The sequence below is a fragment of the Pygocentrus nattereri genome, chromosome 21 (genome assembly GCF_015220715.1).
Source record: "Pygocentrus nattereri isolate fPygNat1 chromosome 21, fPygNat1.pri, whole genome shotgun sequence".
In the NCBI taxonomy this organism is placed as follows: Eukaryota; Metazoa; Chordata; class Actinopteri; order Characiformes; family Serrasalmidae; genus Pygocentrus; species Pygocentrus nattereri.
The window spans coordinates 15,234,474-15,257,713 of NC_051231.1; the positions used below are offsets into that span (position 1 = coordinate 15,234,474).

At 41.8% G+C, this 23,240-nt stretch overlaps 1 protein-coding gene across 1 annotated transcript in view; it reads left to right on the forward strand.

Moving 5' to 3' along the window:
* Positions 1–14,556: 14,556 nt before the first annotated feature.
* The window catches only part of avil (advillin), a 31,834-nt gene continuing 23,150 nt past the window's right edge, over positions 14,557–23,240 (forward strand). The window contains exons 1-4 of the mRNA XM_017692715.2: positions 14,557–14,644; positions 17,176–17,263; positions 17,805–17,879; positions 20,255–20,451. Coding sequence (XP_017548204.1) covers positions 17,204–17,263; positions 17,805–17,879; positions 20,255–20,451 — 332 coding nt within the window. The 5' untranslated portion in view covers positions 14,557–14,644; positions 17,176–17,203. The remainder of the gene's footprint in view (positions 14,645–17,175; positions 17,264–17,804; positions 17,880–20,254; positions 20,452–23,240) is intronic.

Below are 23,240 nucleotides of genomic sequence, written 5' to 3' on the forward strand. Positions count from 1 at the left end.
GGAATTGTTTGCTTTTACCATGTTGATTATTTCAGTCTTCTCTTTGAGTGTGAATACTGGGCTCTGGGCACCATATATACATATATCCATCCATCCATCCATCATCTTCCGCTTCTCCAGGGTTCGGGTCGCGGGGGCAGCATCCTAAGCAATGAGGCCCAGACCTCCCTTTCCCCAGTTACTTCCACTAGCTCTCCAAGGGGGATTCCAAGGCACTCCCAGGCTCGGTCTTCCCTGGGGTCTCCTCCCAGGTGGACTTGCCTGTGACACCTCCCGAGGGAGGCGTCCAGGAGGCATCCTAACCAGATGCCCGAACCACCTCAGCTGGCTCCTCTCGACATGAAAAGGATGACCGTGTCGCGTGGGTTAGTTAAATATAAGGTAGTGTTAAACCATGTATGTATTCCTAAAATAACCAGGGACTTCCAAAATATCACATAGCCCCTGGGAATAGTATTTTAAAACAATCTAGAACACTTAAAACCTACTATTAAAATTTACTACTCCTAGGAACCATTGAGATAGAGAAAAATGTACAACCAGAGCCCAATCTAACCCAAACTCCACACGACTCACCCACACTAGTAAAGAAATAGTAAATTCGTTTGGGAGGGAACAGAGTATGAGCCAGCGATCCCAACAGGAGACAGCGTACTCAAACAAGAAATGTTTTATTTTGTACTTTGGGCAAATATATACACTAAAAGCTAAGTCGTTGCGGTAGATTAATGGAAATAGAAGCAAAACAACAGAATAATACTAAATACACCAAAAACACAACAAAGGGGAACCAAGAATACACAGGAACTAAAAAAAGAAAGTCCAGTTCACTGTTTCAATGAGAGAAGTCCATAACAACCAGGGGGATGTAGACACGGCTCCCTTGAGTCTCACCACGCCACTCTAGGACAAAATAGAAGAAAAGACTGACCAGTAATATGTCCTTTGTGCACTCAAGCTTGGGTTTAAATTAGCCTAGTGGACAGTTCCGGGTAGTGATCGAAACCACTACCCAGAAATTGCAGCAACACGCCTGTGGTGTATAGGATGACCCTTGGTCTTCTATCCAGCGTTCCCTTTGAGCCGCCGCTGACGTCACCGCATGCACACGCTCCAGCAATTCCTCCTGAATCTGCTGCCAGCCGCTGCACTCACGCGCCACTCGGACCAAGCCCCTACTGCCGGCTAATGCTGCGCCGAATCCTGCTGGCGTTCTAGCCACGCTCCCGGCTGCTTCCGCCTCTGCTGCGCTATCCACTCCCGCAGCACACCTGTGCCACCAATCTTTACTCCCCCCCCGGGTCCTTTGTTCTCCTTCCCTGGATCTCTCTCTCCTCCTGTAAAAGTCCGCTTTTAAAATCAGAGTCCCCGAGCACCCGCGCTCTCTTTCCACGCTGATAGGCTAATTGAAGAGACAGCTATTAGGTTCAGGTGGAGATAATCAGACGGCCCCAAAAGAAATCAAAAACACCCAAAATTACACAGCACACCACACGAAAAATTTAAGTAAAACCAAACACTCTAAAAACATATCAATACACACAAACACAAATCCAAAATGTATTTTAAAGATAAATCAAGTAAAATAACACCTTTTTGACCCGTCTAACACCCCCCCCACGCTAAAATATAAGCAGTCCCTGCTATAATTAAGAATTCTCTCTATAACGTACCGGTCTCTGTCCAAAATTAGCACGAGTGGAACAGCGAACAGGAACATTGGCCGAAACCTCATCAGGTACATTCGGGGTTGCAGTCCAAACACTATAAGGAATAAACCCTCCATCAGCCCCCATTTCCCTTTCCTCCTGCTGGCTCTGTTGAGGACCACTGGGCTTAGACAAACACTGTTTTAATGCATTCCTATGGAGTGTTTTCTCTGGTCCTCCCTGTTCCGGCCTCACCTTATATACTACCCCAGTCTCTCCAATTGACTCAACTATAACATAAGGAGTGGGACTCCACCAACCACACAGCTTCCCTCGCCCTTGTCTATTCCTGTCCCGTACCCAAACTCTCTGGCCTGGAAGTAAAGGGGTTGCCTTAGCACGGCGATCAAACTGCTGCTTAGACTGACTTGCTGCCTCATCCATTCTCCGTTTAGCTACAGAATATGCCCAGGTCAATTTCTGGTGGTGATCCTGTACCCACCCACTCAAGCTTCCTTGGCTGTCCCTGTCCTACACCCAGGCCTGTGTCTACTGGGGTACGAACTACCCTACCAAACATCAAATAAGACGGGGTAAAACCAGTAGCACTATGGACAGTATTATTATAAGCTTGAAGCAATTCAGGGAGAAACTCTGGCCACCTGTCCTGCTTCTGCACCTCTAGTGTACGTAACATATGAAGCAGGGTCTGATTCATGCGCTCTACTCTACCATTCCCAGCTGGATGATATGACGTGGTCCTACTTCGGGTTATACCATAAGCCTCGCATAGCTGCTGGAAAAGTGCAGACTCGAAATTAGGGCCTCTATCGGAATGAAATCTTAGTGGACACCCAAATGCCTGGATCACATGCAACCACAAAGCTTTTACTGTAGTCTTAGCTGTTTGGTCTCTTGTGGGGATCGCCCATGCATAGCGAGTAAACATGTCTATTGCTACCAAGATATTCTGGTAAGTATCTGCTGGCCTACTTAAGGACAGAAAGTCTAGCGCTATCACCTCTAAGGGAAAAGACACAGAAATGGGGTGCAAAGGGGCCTTAAGCTCCATATTACCTTTCTGCAGACCACAAGAGACACACCCGGACTGGAACCCTCTCACCTCTTCCTCCATTTGGGGCCAATAGAAGTGCCACCTTATGCGAAGCAGGGTCTTCTCAACCCCAGAGTGTCCTGTAGCCTCATGGTACCACAACCAAACCTCTTTCCGCCACCGTACTGGGCAGACAATCTGGGAATAGGGCTCATTAGTGAAGGGGTCAATAACAATCCTGTACAAGAGTCCATCCTTACTTTGCAACTTTTGTCTCTGGTGGAGCAACTGTTGTGACACTCTTGGCAGAGACTTCCTCTCAGCAGCCGTGGGGAAAACTCCTTGTTCTACATACCATTTCAAGGTACGCACACCATCATCCTGCTCCTGGGCATGCTGCCAGTCCACAGCTTCCACGGGCATCTCTGTTTCGCCAGAGGCCTCCTGCAGTTCAGCTGCCATCACCCCTACACTTGGGGGAACCTTGACACAAGGGAATCTAGATAGTGCGTCAGCATTTCCATTTTCACGACCCGCCCGGTACTTCACCTCAAAATCAAAGCTGGCCAATTGGGCTACCCACCGTTGCTCAGTGGCCCCCAGCTTAGCAGTCTGCAAATGAGCCACAGGGTTGTTATCAGTCATGACGGTGAACTTGACTCCCGTGAGATAATCACGGAATTTCTCAGTGACTGCCCACTTCAGTGCTAACAATTCCAATTTAAAAGAGCTATAATTGGCATCATTTTTCTCACTTGGGTGAAGGCTCCGACTCGCATATGCAATGACACGTTCACGGCCATCCTGCATCTGAGACAAAACTGCCCCCAATCCTTGATTACTGGCATCAGTGTATACAATAAAAGGTTCTGAAAAGTTTGCATAAGCCAAGATAGGAGCTTCAGTAAGATGCTGTTTCAACTGTTCAAATGCGCTTTGGCATGCAGGTGTCCAACTGATTTGGCGATGGGAGGTCTTTCTGTCCACTGGCATACCTACCAACAGTGAATTCAACGGCCGTGCCAGCTTAGCAAACCCATCAATGAAGCGTCTATAATAGCCAGCAAGTCCCAAAAATGCCCTCACCTCCTTGATGGTTGTAGGAACAGCCCACTCTTGGACAGCAGCAATTTTCTCCGGGTCGGGACGTACACCGCACCCATCCACCACATGTCCCAGGAACTTAAGTTGCTTCTGGAGCATGTTGCACTTGTCTGGCCTCAGCTTCAATCCGTACCGACTGAGGCGTTCAAACACTTGTTCCAGGTGCTGTAAATGCAGAGAGAAGTCCGCGGAATACACAATTATATCATCTAAATAAACAAACAGAAATTCAGCTACATGGCCTCTCATGCAATACTGCATTAGTCTCTGGAAGGTAGCTGGCGCGTTGCACAATCCGAAAGGCATCCTACGGAACTGGAATAATCCTAATGGTGTAGCAAATGCAGCCTTTGGTTGATCATCTGGATGTACACCCACCTGCCAATAGCCACTAGCCAGGTCAAGAGTGCTAAACCACTGTGCTTGGGTTAAGGTAGTCAAGGTCTCTTCAATCCTGGGCATGGGAAAAGCATCCTTAAGAGTGACAGAATTCAATTTTCTGTAATCTACACAAAATCGCCAATTTCCATCCTTTTTCCTGACCATCACGACTGGGGCAGCCCAAGGGCTAGAACTCTCAGAAATTACACCACTGTTTAGCATGTCGGCAAGCAATGTTCGCATCTCTTGGTACATCTTAGGGGGTAGAGGTCGGAACCTCTCTCTAATAGGAAGGGCCCCACCTGTAGGTATGCTATGATGGATAGCATCGGTGCATCCAAAGTCTTCCTCGTTCTGAGCAAACACACTAGTCCACTTTTGGAGTAAGTGACCTAATTCAACCTGCTGCTGATCTGTTAGATCCGAACGGGTAGCAAACTGGCTCACCTCAAATGTGGGGGTGCCCTTCCCCACAGGAACAGTCTCGATTACATTCACTTCCACCACGCCTGCTGAACTAGCGTCCAGCTGGAGATCATATTGTCCATGGACATCAGCTTGTTGCACTTCATACAGCTTGCCCAGCTTCTGAAACTTTCCTATAAACATAGGATACGGGTGAACATTACACAGGCGGACAGGGATTCGTCCATACTTTACCCTCGCTACTGTCCATGCCACAGCCAAAGCACCTCCATCCAGCACTGGCTCCACTAGGCCACAGTATTCTTGGCCCCTCATGTTCGCCCGGACACGTCCCCACACGATCATTTCACTTTCTGGGGGAACACAGATCCTACGTCGGCTAGCAGACCAGACATGACCCACAAAGCCATCTCGTTGCTCTTGGGCAGCAATCCGTTGGCAGATCGCACAGTTTGTCATTCCTGGGGGAGGTTCTTTTCCACCTCAGCTGCTCTCGTTCCTGGAAGAGATCATTCCAGCATGCAGACAGGACATTCATGCCAATAATCATTGGGTAAGTAGAACATTCATCTTTAACGATCACAACACCCCGTTCTGGGATCTGAACTACAGCGACTTCGAAGTTCAGAACAGCATAGCCAACATAGGGTATTTCAAGTCCATTCGCAGCTTTTAGTGTTAAAATAGGGGCTCTACCCATTTGATACTGAGGGAAATATTTCTTCAGCATTTGGTGTTGCATCAGAGTAACCTGAGAACCAGTATCTAAAAGTCCTGTACATTTTACATTTTCCACCAGAATTTCTACTATAGGGCAATTTCCAATAAAAGTCTCTGTGGTCCTATTATGGTCTGTCTCAGCCAAGGGCCCCACTGCTTGGACCTCTGCAGCAGGGCAATTTAGTTTAAATGCGGCCCTACAACAGCAGTTCCCCTGCAGTTCCTAGCAAAATGTCCAGGTTGCTTGCAACGACGACAAATAGGCTTAACATCAGCATCCCATTGATTTGGTTGTGTCGGATCCCGGTTTCGGCTGGTAGTAGCCCTAGTAGACGGAACATTAGGGCTGGGTTCACACCACAAAGGTTTCAGCTCTTTGATTACCTCTTGGGTCAACTCACGCATTTGGCCACGCATTTCTTGCAGCAACTCTTGTTTCAGCTCCGCCCTCCAATCCGCTTGTTGTGGACGAGAATGAGATGCACTGGTCTCACGGATCACTGAACATGACGTATCATACCTGTTGGGCCCATATTCGGTTTCCAATAGTAAGGCTTCTTGGTGTAGGTCTGCGAAGGTCCCTGCAGGCATTCTCCGAGCAAAAGTCTGCAAAGCCCGTCTGAACGGTCCATCTTCTAGCCCCAACAGCAGCTGGTCTTTCAACTGTGTTTTGAGATAGAGAAAAATGTACAACCAGAGCCCAATCTAACCCAAACTCCACACGACTCACCCACACTAGTAAAGAAATAGTAAATTCGTTTGGGAGGGAACAGAGTATGAGCCAGCGATCCCAACAGGAGACAGCGTACTCAAACAAGAAATGTTTTATTTTGTACTTTGGGCAAATATATACACTAAAAGCTAAGTCGTTGCGGTAGATTAATGGAAATAGAAGCAAAACAACAGAATAATACTAAATACACCAAAAACACAACAAAGGGGAACCAAGAATACACAGGAACTAAAAAAAGAAAGTCCAGTTCACTGTTTCAATGAGAGAAGTCCATAACAACCAGGGGGATGTAGACACGGCTCCCTTGAGTCTCACCACGCCACTCTAGGACAAAATAGAAGAAAAGACTGACCAGTAATATGTCCTTTGTGCACTCAAGCTTGGATTTAAATTAGCCTAGTGGACAGTTCCGGGTAGTGATCGAAACCACTACCCAGAAATTGCAGCAACACGCCTGTGGTGTATAGGATGACCCTTGGTCTTCTATCCAGCGTTCCCTTTGAGCTGCCACTGACGTCACCGCATGCACATGCTCCAGCAATTCCTCCTGAATCTGCTGCCAGCCGCTGCACTCACGCGCCACTCGGACCAAGCCCCTACTGCCGGCTAATGCTGCGCCGAATCCTGCTGGCGTTCTAGCCACGCTCCCGGCTGCTTCCGCCTCTGCTGCGCTATCCACTCCCGCAGCACACCTGTGCCACCAATCTTTACTCCCCCCTGGGTCCTTTGTTCTCCTTCCCTGGATCTCTCTCTCCTCCTGTAAAAGTCCGCTTTTAAAATCAGAGTCCCCGAGCACCCGCACTCTCTTTCCACGCTGATAGGCTAATTAAAGAGACAGTTATTAGGTTCAGGTGGAGATAATCAGACGGCCCCAAAAGAAATCAAAAACACCCAAAATTACACAGCACACCACACAAAAAATTTAAGTAAAACCAAACACTCTAAAAACATATCAATACACACAAACACAAATCCAAAATGTATTTTAAAGATAAATCAAGAAAAATAACACCTTTTTGACCTGTCTAACAACCAAACTTCTCACCCTATCTCTAAGGGAGAGTCCAGACACCCTGCGGAGGAAACTCATTTCGGCCGCTTGTTTTCGCAATCTTATTCTTTCAGTCATTACCCAAAGCTCATGACCATAGGTGAGGATGGGAATATAGATCGACCAGTAAATCTAGAGCCTTGCCTTATGGCTCAGCTCTTTTTTTTTACCACAACAGACCAGTAAAGAGCCCGCATCACTGCTGACCTAGAACCAATGCGCATGTCAATCTCCCGCTCCCTTGTACCATCACTTGTGAACAAGACCCTGAGATACATGAACTCCTCCACTTGAGGCAAGAGCCTATCCCCGACCCAGAGAGGGCTCTCCACCCTTTTCCACCTTGGTCTCGGATTTACAGGTACTGATTCACATCCTGGCCGCTTCACACTCGGCTGCAAACCGATCCAGCGAAAGCTGAAGTTCGCGGCCTGATGTACCCAATAGGACCACATTATCTGCAAACAGCAGCGATGTGACCCTGAGTTCACCAAACCAGACACCCTCCATCCCCTTACTGCACCTAGAAATTCTATCCATAAAAATTATGAATAGAATCGTTGACAAAGGGCAGCCCTGACGGAGTCCAACTCTCAGTGGGAACGAGTCTGACTTACTGACCAAACTCCAGCTTTGTTTGTACAGGGCCTGAATGGCTCGTAGCAAAGAGCCATGTACCCCGTACTCCCGAAGCACCTCCCACAGAATTCTCTGGGGAACACAGTCAAATACCTTCTCCAGATCCACAAAGCACATGTGGACTGGTTGGGCAAATTCCCATGAACCCTCAAGAATCCTGGAGAGGGTGAAGAGTTGGTCCAGTGTTCCATGACCAGGGTGGAAGCCGCACTGCTCCTCCTGGATCCGAGGTTCGACTATAAGCCGGACTCTCTTGTCCAGTACCCCTGCATAGACGTTACCACGGAGGCTGAGGAGTGTGATTCCCCTGTAGTTGGAACACACCCTCCGGTCCCCTTTTTTAAAAAGAGGCACCACCACCCCAGTCTGCCAATCCAGTGGCACTGCCCCTGATGTCCATGCAATGTTGAAAAGGCATGTCAGTCAAGACAGCCTCACAACATCCAGAGCCTTGAGGAACTCAGGGCAGATCTCATCCACCCGTGGAGCCTTGCCACCAAGGAGCTTCTTAACTACCTTAGCAACTTCGGCCTCAGTAATGGACAAGCCAATTCCCATGTCCCCAGACTCTGCCTCCTCACTGGAGAATGTGTCGGTTGGGATTGAGAAGGTCCTCAAAGTATTCCTTCCACTGCCCAATGATGTCTTCAGTTGAAGTCAGCAGCACACCATCTACACTATATACAGTGCTAGTGGCACACTGCTTTCCCCTTCTGAGTCACCTGACGGTTTGCCAGAATCTGATTACCACCCCGACAGGCACCAACTACCTTACAGCCACAGCTACAGTTAGCAGCTTCAACAGTGGAGGAGCTGAACATGGCCCATTCTGAGTTAATGTCCCCCACCTCCCCTGATATCTGGTCAAAGTTCTGATGGAGGTGTGAGTTGAAGATCAGTCTGACAGGGTCTTCTGCCAGATGTTCCCAGCAAACCCTCACTATACGTTTGGGCTTGCCTGGTCTGACCGGCATCTTGACCCACCACCTGATCCAACTCACCACCAGGTGGTGATCAGTTGACAGCTCAGCTCCTCTCTTTACCCAAAAGTCCAAAACACATGGCCGCAAGTCCAATGACACGACTACGAAGTCAATCATTGAACTGCGGCCTAGGGTGTCCTGGTGCCATGTGCACTTATGGACATCCTTGTGTTCAAACATGGTGTTCATGATGGACAAACTGTGGTTTGCACAGAAGTCCAAAAACTGAACACCACTCGGGTTCAGATCAGACCCCTCCAGGTCTCACTGTCATTACCCACGTGAGCATTAAAGTCCCCCAGTAGGACAATAGAGTCTCCAGGAGGAGCACTTTCAAGCACCCTTCCCAAGGACTCTAAGAAGGCTGGGTACTCTGAACTGCTGTTCGGTGCATAAGCACAGACAGCAGTCAGGACCCGTTCCCCAACCCAAAGGCATAGGGAAGCTACCCTCTCGTCCACAGGAGAAAACCCCAACATACAGGCACCGAGTCGAGGGGCTATGAGAAAGCCCACACCTGCCCGCCACCTCTCACCATGGGCAACTCCAGAAAAGAATAAATTCCAGCCCCTCTCAAGGAGATTGGACCCAGAGCCCAAGCTGTGTGTTGAGGTGAGCCCGACTATATCTAGCCGGTATCTCTCAATCTCGCGCACCAACTCAGGCTCCTTCCCTGCCAGTAAGGTAACGTTCCAAGTTCCAAAAGCCAGTTTCAGCAACCGAGGATCAGAACGCCAAGGCCCACACCTTCAGACACTGCCCGATCCACAAAGCACAGAACCCCTACTACTTCCCCTCCCATTGGTCGTGGGTCGATGGGAGGGGGGACTCATGTCAACTCATGTCATGTCAGCCTTTAGGCTGGTCCCGGCCGGGCACCATGAGTAAATGCCCGGCCACCAGATGCTCGCTGGCGAGCCCCTCCCCCAGACCTGGCTCCAGGGTGGGGCCCTGTTCCGGGCAGGGTACACAAGTCCTGTTTTTGTGTTTTCAAAGGGGTTATTATGGATCACACTTTGTCTGACCTGTCACCTAGGACCAGTTTGCCATGGGAGACCCTACCAGGAGCTTTTGCTCCAGACAACATAGCTCCTGGGATCATTACAGCACGCAAACCCCTCCACCACGATAAGGTGGTGATCCATGGAGAGGATCTATATCTATATCTATATCTATCTATCTATATATATATATATATATATATGTAGATAGATAGATATATATAACTTCATATATATATATATATATATATATATATATATATATATGAAGTTGATGAAGTTTACATAGATACTATGTGCAGTACTCATAAACCTGAACATTCATTGATGCGACAGAAGACTGGTTGAGCTTAGGCTGCACCCTTTGACCTGCCTCAGCCATACTTAGGCCATGGGTAACAACATGGTCTATGATAGTGGCCTGGATGTCAGGGCAAACATTCTGCCATTTTTTCCTGCTACTGCCTCTTCTTCAGCCTCTATGTGCTTCACTCTCCCTTACCACACCACCAAACATTCAGACGAATTTGTTATGACTAAGATTTCATAGTCCAGTGAGGATTGCATCTAAAAAAATCACTAATGTATTTAATGTTTTGCAAAAAAGTACTTTTACATGTCCATTTTTGTATGAAAATAATGAGAAGTGAAATAATACTGTGGCCAACAGCATTAATGCTGTGGGGTTTTGAGGATGAGATCCTAGTGTCTGCAAAATCTCTTACAGTTTTTCCACATTGTATACACACAAAATGTGGAACAATGCACACAAATCCAAAAATATGAAGCTCATGTGTCAACATTGTGACTCAAAACGGCTAAACTCTAAGCACAATTCCATATGTTCTCACTCAAATATCATTCTAAATCACAGCTTTGCAAATCGCTAAACACAAATTGCATCATTTAGTACACCTTGGTCACCTAAGAATCACTGAACTTCAAATACAAAACCCTAATTACCAAGTAGTCTCATACAAGTTGCACCTGTGCAAACTTAATTAGAAGAACGTTTCAATCATTTGTCAGAGTATAAAAGAGGCCTCAAGTGACTGATACAGGTGTTGGGCGAGATGATGGAGTAACAGGAGCACAGAGGAAGAGTCAGAGTAAGAGGAGGCCTAGCAGGCCAAAGAGGACGAGGAAGAGGAAGAGGAAGGCAAAGACAAGGAAATCTTTCAAATGAAATACGGGCAACCTTAGTGGACCATGTAATGAATCATGGCCTAACCATGGCTGAAGCTGGGTGTCGAGTCCAGCCAAATTTGAGCCGCTTTACAGTAGCCTCAGTTATCCGGGCTTTTACAGAAGAGAATAGGTAAGTAACCACTTGGTTTTAGTGTTCACAGAAATCTGCACTATAGTGCAATGTTTGTCTTTATATTTATGTAGCAATATAGTGAAATGCGTATCCTATAATGTGTGTGTATATACTCTTATTAGAATAGAAAGACGGCCAGCAAGAGGCGGCAGACGCCAGAAATTCACACTTGAACAAGAGACCACCATAGTAAACATGGTTTTGGAAAACAATGCCATTACCCTGAGGGAAATCAGGGACAGAGTCCTGGAAGACAATGTTCATTTCACAAACATTGACCAGGTCAGCCTGTCCACAATCGACCGTGTTTTAAAACGTCGCCAGCTGAGTATGAAGCAAGTATATCGTGTTCCATTTGAGCGCAACTCTGTGAAGGAGCAACGATACCAATATGTGCATGTGAGTACAGCACCCTCTCAGTACCCTTTTTGGACAGGTCACTGTTTACCTCAGTGTGTCTAGGTAGGCCTTTTGTCTAATATGATCCTTTTCCTTTTTTTCCAGAGTGCTTGAACTGGATGCCAGTGCTGTTCCCTATGAATATATATTCATTGACGAGGCAGGGTTCAACCTGCATAAGATCAGGCGGCGGGGGAGGAACATCATTGGCAACCATGCCATTGTCAATGTCCCTGGGCATCGTGGTGGAAACATCACCATGTGTGCTGCCATTGGTCCCCGTGGGGTCATACATCACCATGCACAACTTGGTCCTTATAACACTCCTCGTTTGGTATCATTTCTTGATGAACTCAAAAACCTCCTCAACCTCCCACAGGAAGAAGAACCAGAGCAGCCCTCCTATGTTGTCATCTGGGATAATGTAAGTTTCCACCGGGCAGCTCTGGTCAATGACTGGTTCACTAACAATCCACAATTTGTTGTGCTGCACCTTCCACCATATTCACCATTTCTCAATCCAATCGAGGAATTCTTTTCTGCATGGAGGTGGAAAGTGTACGAACGCAGACCCCACGAGCGTGTGGCACTACTTCAGGCAATGGAGGAGGCATGTGATGACATCCACGCAGATGATTGCCAAGGATGGATTCGCCATGCAAGGCGTTTTTTCCCCCGCTGTTTGGCGAGGGAGAAAATTGCAGCTGATGTAGATGAGGTCCTCTGGCCTGACCAAGATCAGAGGTCTGATGAACAGTGATCTGTTTCTTTGTATTTTACAATAAATACATTTATGTTTCCTCTTTGTATGTGAACTGATTTTCCTCATCATGTTTCTCATTGTACTTACATAGGTGAAAATTAAAAATGTCAAAATTACAATGGCAACATACTACATACAGTAAAAATGGCTTACATGTGTGTCAGATATACATGTAGTACTGTAAATGCTATATGGGGGGTATTAGACTGCACCAAATAAATATAAAGAAAAGAAAGCCAACATATTTCTATGGACTTGTTATGCATTTTAATTTGTACAGTGGCCTCATGAAGTCAAAAACATACACAAATACGTCTGATAATAGTGCTTTGAATTTGTCTTGTCAGTGTTTATTTGATGCTCTGCAAGAGATAAGCATATAAATAGCTGTGTATGTTGTTTTGGTGGAAGGAATCAGTTTTGCTACATATTTGTGGAGTTTCAACAAAGCAGTTAATAATTTTCAGTCTGTGTTTAGAGTTTTGAGAAACTGAGCCGAGTTTGTGGTGTTATTTTTTTTTCCAAAAGTGTTTCCCTTACATGAGAAAACACAGAAGAAACAATGATGTCATTTGTAAATAACATGTTTTGCACACAAATGTTTTTGAAAGTCAAATGGTTTCTCATTCATAGCTCCACAGCAGGGTCAGTACATGCAGGGAGAACTTCAGAATGATGTTTACACCTGTACAGATGTACAGATTGTTTACTTGTTTATCTTATCTCTTGTTTTTTTTAGTATGAGTGTGTGTTTGAGTGTATCAATGTGTGTTTGAATGCATGACATGAGTCTGTGTTTGAGTGTATTAGTCTGTGTTTGAGTAAATGAGTGTGTGTTTAAGTGTATGAGTGTGGTTTTGAGTGTGTGAATGTGTGTTAGAGTGTGTGTTTGAAAGCATGAGTCTGAGTTTGAGTGTATAAGTGTTTATGCATTTGTGAATGTGTGTTTTAGTGTATGAGTGTGTGTTTATGAGTGTGTGAGTGTGAGTTTGAGTGTATGAGCATGTGTTTGAATATATGTGTGTGTTTAAGTGTATGAGTGTATGATTGTGTATATGAGTGCGTGTTTTAGTGTATGAGTGTGTGTTTATGAGTGTGTGAATGTGTGATTGAATGCATGAGTCTGTGTTTGAATGTATGAGTGTGTGTTTGAGTGTGTGAATGTTTGTTTTAGTGTATGACTGTGTGTTTGAGTATATCAATGTGTAATTGTGTATGAGTGTGTGTTTAAGTGTATTAATGTGTGTTTGAGTATATGAATGTGTGTTTAAGTGTATCATTGTGTGTTTGAGTGTATGAGTGTGTGTTTATGATTGTGTGAATGTGTGTTTATGAGTGTATGAGTGTATGTTTGAGTGTATGAGTCTGTTTGAGTAAATGAGTGTTTTAGTGATTTAGTGTATGAGTATGTGTTTATGAGTGTATGAATGTGTGTTTGAGTGCATGAGTCTGTGTTTGAGTGTATGAGTGTGTGTTTATGAGTGGGTGAATGTGCATTTTAGTGTATGAGTGTCTGTTTGAGTAAAAGAGTGTGTGATTTAGTGTATAAGTGTGTGTTTATAAGTGTATGAGTGTGTGTTTGAGTATATGAGTGTGTGAGTGTATGAGTGTGTGATTGTGTATATGAGTGTGTGTGTGTGAGATTGTGAATGTGTGTTTATGAGCATATAAGTGTGTGTTTGAATGCATGAGTCTCTTTTTGAGTGTACGAATGTGTGTTTGAGCGTGTGAATGTGTGTTTTTTGTATGAGTGTGTATTTAAGTGTATGAGTGTGTGATTGTCTATATGAGTGTGTGTTTAAGTGTATCACTGTGTGTTTGAGTGTATGAGTCTGTTTGAGTAAATGAGTGTGTGTTTGTTTATGAGTGTGTGTTTGAGTATATGAGTTTGTGTTTGAGTGTACTGGTATGTGTTTGGGTGTATCATTGTGTGTTTGTGTATGAGTGTGTGTTTGAGTGTATGATTGAGTATGTGAGTGTGTGTTTGAATATATGAGTGTGTGTTTAAGTGTACGAGTTTGTGATTGAGTATGTGAGTGTGTGTTTAGTGTATGAGTGTGTATTTAAGTGTATTAGTGTGTGTTTGAGTATTTGAATACTCTTTCTGTGCTGTGGGCGTGTTTGTGATTCTCTGGTTCTACTGCTGCTGCTGCTGTTCTTTTGAATGCGACTCTGTGTGATGGTCCCCTTATTTGCCTGCTCCACTCCGTATCTCTCCAACTATCTTCCTGCTGATTGGATGAAGAGATAAAAGTGGGTGAATGCATGCAAACACAATCAAATCCAGGCTGTATGAGAGCTCTGTAAAAGAGGAGGAAGACAAGCCACTGAATCTGTCAGGTGTATGTCAGGGTTGTGCTCAGAGATCATCTTGCCCTAACTTTAATACGAGGCCTGCACAGTTTGGAGCATCTCTTGAGGTAACTCTCACTTTTACTGACAAAACTGCATTGTAGTTTTATAGATGTATGTGAATGAATTCTGACAAGTGCAGATCCCACATGTTCAGTCCAGGTCACAGCAGTGCTGGTGAGGAATTTATGATGTAAAATTTTTGTTGGGTTGTCTTTTTGTGTGGAAAGCAAGCATTGTTCACATTTTTGTCATTTTTGGACAAAGTCAGCATAAAAGTCAGAAATGCAGACTTTTATTACAGAATGCAAATTGAATTTTGATATCATTCACTGTTCTTTGCATATTTCCATTGGTATATGACGTCTGGGATTCTAGAACTTTTTATTATCTTTTGAAATATGTGAAAATACTTCCTGATACTGCACCACAGAAAAATAGCATGACAATTAACTTTTTTTTTATTTAGTCAATATATCTAATATTTCTCATTGTGAGATTTTTGTAAGATTATTTGACTTATTTCTAGATGTTTTTACTTGCTTTATGTGATTTTATTAAGTAAAATGATCTTACTGTATTGGCAGATAGTTTTGTTTCAAGCATTTCTTTACAGCATTACAGCAAGCAAATTTATCTGCCAATATAGTTATCTTTTGACTAAATACTCAAAACAAGGAAACATGGCTACAAATAAGTTAAATAATCTTATAATAATCTTACAACACTCACTTATTAGATATATTGACTAGATTTAGGATAATTTCACTTACCAAAATATATATATATTGCAGTGAGTGAAGTGTGTGTGAATATTTCAATGTAACTCAGATGACAGTAGCTAACAGGCTTTACTGTATTTATCTGAATAAATAAATTGTGATTGTAAAGCACCTTTGAGGTTCATAAACATACTTTATACATTTAATAATAATAATAATACTTATTGTTATTATTATTATTATTATTATTAGTAGTAGTAGTAGTAGTAGTAGTAGTAGTGGTAGTAGTAGTTGTAATACACTCTTAAAAATAGTTATTTGAGGGTTCTTTAGTAAAGGGTAAGGTTCTGTATAGAAACATAACATATTGTCTATTAATCTGAAGAATGATTTCACAATGCAAAGATCCATTTAAGCATGCAAATGGTTCTTTGAGTCTTCATGGATCTGTATAGAGCAAGTTTCTTTACTAGAACCCATGAAGACCCATCTTTCATTAGAGTGTAGGAGTTAGGAGTCTAGCACATCAACTCTGAAGTGGTCACTCGTCATGACCGTATTAGGAATTCTGGCTCTAAACAGTTTTCTCAATGAGAAAAATAAAAAATTTCAAAAATTACAGAGTTGCTGTCCTGCAGTGAACAAAAATATTCAACCCCAATTCTTTCTGTTCCACAGTTTCCCTCCGAAATTTAATACTCATAATTTTTACATCTATCCATCTGTTAGAGTGTGAAGCTCATTTTTATAATATTCATTATCAAATAAATGATGTTTCTGTTGTGGGGAACTGCTTAAATATGTTTGTTGCCAGTGGAACAGGCATAGCTAGAAACAATTACTTACATAGGCACTTCAGAGAAATAGTGTCAGGATTGTTTTGGTAGTGACAAAATTCCATTTGGTAGTGACAAAATTCCAAACTAATTATTCCAAACTAAAGGATTTAGTCCAAAGTCATGGATCAGTCTGACTTTGATCCAGTCCTGTAAATATTATCCATGTAACATTTGAACAAATACAAACATCAATGTGGTAAAAGGTAAGAAGATTATTGTATTATATAATCCTCCTTTGCATGATGTTGCCTCAGGGCAACAAACTCATTTATTCCTTGTACAATGGCATGATACATATTTAATGTCAATCGAACAGTTAATAATGATAAGAGGAGTTTACATTAGCCAGTAAAAAGCTTGTCCATTGTCACATGATCTGCTGGTGGGCATCTTCAGTCCTCTTTTTGTGATGATGTTTATGTTGTGGGGAGCTGCTTAAATATGTTTGCTGCCTAGAGGTGACATTGTGCGACAGTGGAACAGATATAGCCAGAAGCAGTGACTTAATGTAAACACTTCAGAGAACATTGCATCGTCATTGTTTATTGTTTCATATAGAATTGCTAGTGTTTTGTGTAGGAAATCTAAATGACTTAGTATTTAATGTGTTTAGTGTCTAGAAGCTCATTGCAGTCAGGTCTGCCATGCAGCACTAGCAGTATAACAGTATGTTTCACTGGTCATCTTGTTTCTTTAGAAAACTGAAAGCAAATTACTTGAAATCTTTTCTTTTTTTTATTTTTTGCATCATCACAGCTGTTATTTGTGTTTTTTGAAATGTGCTTTGTGACTTCACAATATTGCATCATGGTAACAAAAATTCATTAACAATAACAGTCTTTTATTTTGGCAGTAGTGTTTAAAGATCAACAATTTGCATAATTTTCATTCACAAATATTATATGATGCTCTGTTTAATTTCTGTTTCATTGTTGCACAATGTTGCCCTAAAGCAACATACCCCAAAATGATCTCCACATACAGTTTAGAAAAAAGAAAATGAATTTCCACGAATTGGTTTCTTTTTGTTTTTTTCAGATTGGCATCGAGAACTCACTGATGCACCATGGAGCATACATTCAAAGCCGTCTCAAACACTCCAGGCATTCTCATTTGGAGAATTGAGGTAATAGATTTACCTAAGTTACTTAATGTTAAGTTACTTAATGTTAAGTTACTTAATGTTAATAAAATCAAGGCTGGACAAAGCACAAAACATTTATTTAAAAAAAACAGGGTTCTGTATAGATTCTGTACATAGACAATGATCCTATATAGCACAATGACAATTCAAAGAACCATCTGCCTGCTTAAAGGTTTCTCTGCATGGTAAAACGGAGAATGTGCTGTATATGGTTCTATATAGAACCCTTTTGAAAAAGCATTCTTCTATTTTTACAATGTCAAGCTATCAATCAATCTGAAGACTCATATCACCATGCAAAGAGCAATTTAAGCATGCAAATGGTTCTTTGAGTGTTCGTGGTTCTATGTAGAATCATTGTCTTTAGTAAAGAACCCTTGAAGAACCATGTTCACTAAAATCCAGCAGTTTTGTATTTTGTCTACCTTGATAATAGTATTTAGTTTGTCTCTTTTCAGTCTCTCACTGTACGTCTTTTAAAAGTTTAAAAGCACTTCTTGATGCTGTGGTTTGTGTTGAACAGAAAATGGATTTGGTTCTAGTTCGGGAGAAATCTTATGGGAACTTTTATGAGGGTGACTGCTACGTTCTGCTCTCTGTAAGTTCTCCTCAGCACATTCTCAAGAGTTTCCTGGCAATGTACTGCACACATTAGCACACTTTGGTACTTTTTATTATTTGCACTCTTAAAAATAAAAAGCTTCCTAAGAGGTTCCTGGCTTGGGTGTAGTTTTTAAACTTTGTATTCACTCATTGTCCACTGTACTGGACACTCCTACTTTGTTGGTCCACCTTGTAGATGTAAAGACAGAGACAATAGATCATCTGCCTGCTGCATGGTTTGTGTTGTTCATCCTTTAGTCCTTCATCAGTCGTCACAGGACGCTGCCCACAGGACACTGTTAGCTGGATGTTTTCAGTCCAGCAGCAACACTGAAGTGTTTAAAAACTCCAGCAGCACTGCTGTGTCTGATCTACTCATACCAGTGCAACACACATTAACACACCACCACCACAACAGTGTCACAGCAATGCTGAGAATGACTCACCAACCAAGTAATACCTGTTCTGTGGGGGTCCTGACCTTTGAAGAACAGGGTAACAATGTATGCAGAGAAACAGATGGACTACAGATTGCTCCTATGTGGTCAATGGAGCAGATAAAATAGACAGTGAGTGTAGAAACAAGGAGGTGTACTTCATGACTGGTTGGTATGTTTATTTTATAACTTATTTTTTCAACTTCTAATGAACTTCTTCCTTTTTTAAATTTTCCTTTTAAGTACCTTTAGTACCAAAATATTTTGTATAAGAAAATGCAAAGCCATTTGTTTTTGGCCCTCAACTCTTTAGCCTCGCGAGTCTAAAACTTTGGGTTATAGAACCTTTATATGGAGATTCTTTAACGTTTTGAAAGGTTCTCCACACTTATATGTCTTGTTCATTTAAAAGTATCTACTGACATGTTCTTTAGGGAACTGAAAGTGACATATCTTATCTCATCCTCTGTTCCACCTCAGTGTTTATTATGCTGTCGTGCTGCTGTTTCATTTGGCGTGTGTGTTGTTTTATTGCTGTTTTGTTTTTCCATCTGTTTTGCATCTTTAAGCACGGCACAAAAAGCACTGTATGGTAGCTCCTCCATCATCTCTTTAATCCCTCTCTTTCTCTCTCTCTCCCCTGTTATTGTTGTGTTTCTGTCTGTTTATCCTTCTTCCTGTCCTGTGTGATTCTGATCTCTGCATTTTGTCATCATCTCACACGTATCACTCCTTTCACATAAGAACTAGTGCAATTAGATACAGTTCAATATCACATGATATTTTAGTTTGCATGAATTAAGTGAATACATTTTTCTTAATAAAGTAACTAAGAGAGCATTAATAAAGCGAATATGTTCACATTAAAACAATTCTATCCTACACAATTAAAAATTATGGTTCTTTAACCATAGACACTTAAAAGACCCTTTGCATGTTTAAAGCATTCTTTGTGTCATGAAATGGTTTTCAGAGTGATTGACTGATTTGTATGGTTCTATACAGAATCTTGCTGAAAAAGGTTCTATAAAGCATCCAAAAGACTTTGGCACTGTCACAATAGAAGAACCATTTTTGGTGTTATAGAGAACCCTACAGCACATCATTCTCCATCTGTTTGAAGAACCCTGTCATAATACAAAGAACCACTTACTCATGCAAAAGGTTCTTTGATTGTTAATATTTTTTATACAGAACCATTTTCCTTACTTTAGAACTTTTGAAGAGCCATCTTTTTTATATGTGCATGTTAAGATAAATTAAAATAAATAAATACATGTATAAATTTATATGTATATATATATATATATATTTCTTCTAGATTTTGTCAATGATGTTATATGAATATACATATATATATATATATATATACACACACACACACACACACACACACACACACACACACACACACACACACACACATATATATATATATATATATATATATATATATATATATATATATATATGTATATATATATATATATATATATATATATATATATATATATATATATATATATATATATATATATATATATGATGTCATTTGCATCAAAACATATATGACATACAGATATCTGAAAGGATGATTCTGAGAAGTCTGGTTAGTGAAATCTAGCTAAAATATTTTAGCTTTATCTGTTTATCGTTTGATTCATATTAAAGTGAAATAACATGAATGCAGTATATGTGATACAGATTATTGCAATATGTTGTTATTCAGTGTGAAATGTAATTTTGGTGATTTTGTCAGTGTAGTTACACCTAAACGATTAACATTCATGCTCAGGTCACCACCACAGTGATCAGATCATGGGTATAATGCTCATTAGCTATGAAATATGTCTTTAATAATATCACTAAAACTGAAGTTTCCTGGTTTCCTGGTGTAGAAGACATCATCACTCTTCTTTGTTCACGTACACAGACAAAGAAGGTGGGCTCAACTCTGTCCTATAACATTCACTACTGGATTGGCTCTCAGTCCACTCAGGATGAACAGGGAGCTGCTGCTGTCTACACCATCCAGCTGGACGACTTCCTGGGCCAGACGCCAGTCCAGCACCGTGAAGTCCAGCACCATGAGTCAAGCACATTCTGCGGATACTTTAAACAGGGCATCATGTGAGACCCTTTAACTCTTTGTCTGTTTTTGTTTGAGAGTTTTCTTTTCAGTATTTAGTTATAGTATATTTAACTGTTAACATTCATGGAATCTTCCAGACTTCCATCCCTCACTCACTTCACTTAATAGTGTTTCATAACTAGAAATTTGCTTTTCCTGAAGAGAATGCAGGGCGACTGCACAGCTTATGCAATTCCCTGGTGTTGCTGGGGTGTTGTTAGGTTGCTATGGAATTCCTGATGGTTGCTAGGTGCAATGATGTTCTAGATAGTTGCTAGGGTGATGCTTAGTAGTTGATATGGTTTATCTAGTGGTTGCAAGGAGGTTGCTAGGTGGTTACTGTGGTGTTCATAGTGGCCACTGGACTGTTTCGAAGCTGTTGGTGTGGTATCTCTGAGTGTTGATAATGTCTTGCTACACAGTTGCTATGGAACTTCAAATGGTTGCTAAGGTGTTCCTATGTACTTTTTATGTTATTCCAGTGTTTGCTAGGGTGTTGCTAGCTAGTTGCGATGGTGTTCCAGGTTATTGCTAGGATGCTGCTAGCTGAGTCTGGAGAGGCCATGAGGTGACTATAATTTTCTTATATATAAGCTTCCTATTGGAATTTCTGTTCCTTCAGTTACACACCAATGGCTGAACATGTGTCTGAATGTAAGCATTTCATCATCCAATCTCTCTCTACTGTACACTTATAATCAGCTAAGCAGGGTTGCATCATTTGAGGTGGGGAGCTGGTTTAACCCCTAAATTACTCCAGATACACACTTGGATGTAAAATTTGTAGTTTGCCTGAGCGTTATTGTGCTTTTATGTGTGAGTTTATACTTTAGCTCACAGTAACCAGCCTAAAACGCTAACGCCCCAACGGGAATTCTCACAACTCTCCTGATTACCCACTCTGGCGCTGGTGTAAAGCTTTCCCAGCAGAGTAGAAGAAACACTGCTGTCCACAAACTTATGGAAAGATAATGTACTGTCATCTGAATCACACGCTATATTAAGAGCAATGTAATTTTAGAGCCAGGTTAGAAGTGAATTCGTGCATGATACAGTGGAGCATACGTTTCTTGTGGTGAAATGATAGGAGGCAGGAAGTGAAGATGACTCCAGGTAGAGTCGATATCAGATTTCAGGATATAATTTCATGCAAAGGGTATGCAAGTACTTAATATGACTTCCTTGTGGAATGTTCAGATAGACTTGGTGCTTTAAAATAGACCTCGGAAGTCCTGTTGTCGTTGTATCATTCCCATATAAGGAAATCCAGGCCTAAGCCATTTATCTCTACAGCAAAAATCACTTCTGTCTCAGCCTGTTGTCAGCAAACATGTTTTAAAGCTGTTTTTTTATGTTCATTTTCTTAATTTTGCTAAGGGTATATATTTGCTAAGGGTATATATTTACCCTCAGTATTATATATGTTGTCTGTATGGCAATAAGAAATAAACTGTAACCTTGTTAAGTTATTATTAAGGTCAAATCAAGTCAAATCAAGAGGCTTTTATTGTCATTCCATCTATGTACAAGTACACAGTGGAGTGAAATTACAATCCTCCATGAACAACACAGGGCAACAAGGAACAAAAAGTACAAATTGCAATGTGCAAACAAAAAATTAAACTAGAAACAATAAATATAATAAATTAACAGACATTAGACACAGTAAACAGACAGGACAGTGCAGCACTGACACAGCACTCATTCTGGACATGAGGTAGTGGAATAAGGTGCAGAGATATTAACATGCTGTGATCTGTGAGTCATGCAGTCAGATGACATACATAAACACAGTAGTTATTGAGGTAGTAAAACCTGAGTAAAACAGTGTAAACACAGTGTTAGCAGCAATTTTCCAGATAGTGCAAGTTGAGCATCAAAAATGGTGTGTGTGTGGAATATGTGTGTTTAGGGGGGCAGGGGTTAGCTCAGTCAGTGTGTTTAAAAACCTGATTGCTTGAGGAATAAAGCTGTTGCAGAGTCTGGCAGTGGTGGCACAGATGCTCCAGTACCTTCTGCCAGATGGCAGCAGTGAAAAAAGTCAGTGTGAGGGATGGATGGGGTCATCCACAATGCTAGTGGCTTTCCGGCTACAACGTGTGGTGTAGATGTCCATGATAGTGGGGAGAGAGAAGCCAATGATCTTCTCACCTGTCCTCACTATACGCTGTAGGGTCTTGCAGTCTGAGGTGGTGCAATCCCAGCTCAAGATGCTCTCCACAGTCCCCCAAACAATATCTTGTTTGTTAATTCTCTTTTAATTTTCTTCTTGATAGTTCTTTTTTTCCTTGATAGTGAATTTCCCTGGTGTGGGAGTAATAAAGGATTATCTTATCTCTTATCTTGAAATATGAGGTCATTAAAGAGTCTAAATGTGAACGTGGCTACAGGCAACCTAACACTGCTGCAAAATCAACTAGCCTTGTAAGACTGACCTCGTAAAAAAAACCCCACACAAATCAGCTGCACTTTGTCCATCACTCTGTGGTAGTTTAGAAACTTTTTTAAGCTGCAGTTTGAGTAGCTGTATTGGTTTAATTGCATTTGGGTCCTGTCACTGATCCTTTAGACACCTTTTTCTTTGAGTGACCTTTTACCTTAATTATATTTATTTTATTTAAACTAATGGTTGAACATTCCATTCTGTCACTACCAAAACAGTCATAAAGTTTACCTGTTTCAGTAGTGACAATTTTAGCTCATTTTGAGCTAAAAAAATGCAGCCAGTACATGACTAGCAAACACAACTTTGAACAGCTATACACACATAAAATCAACATATTTTTCA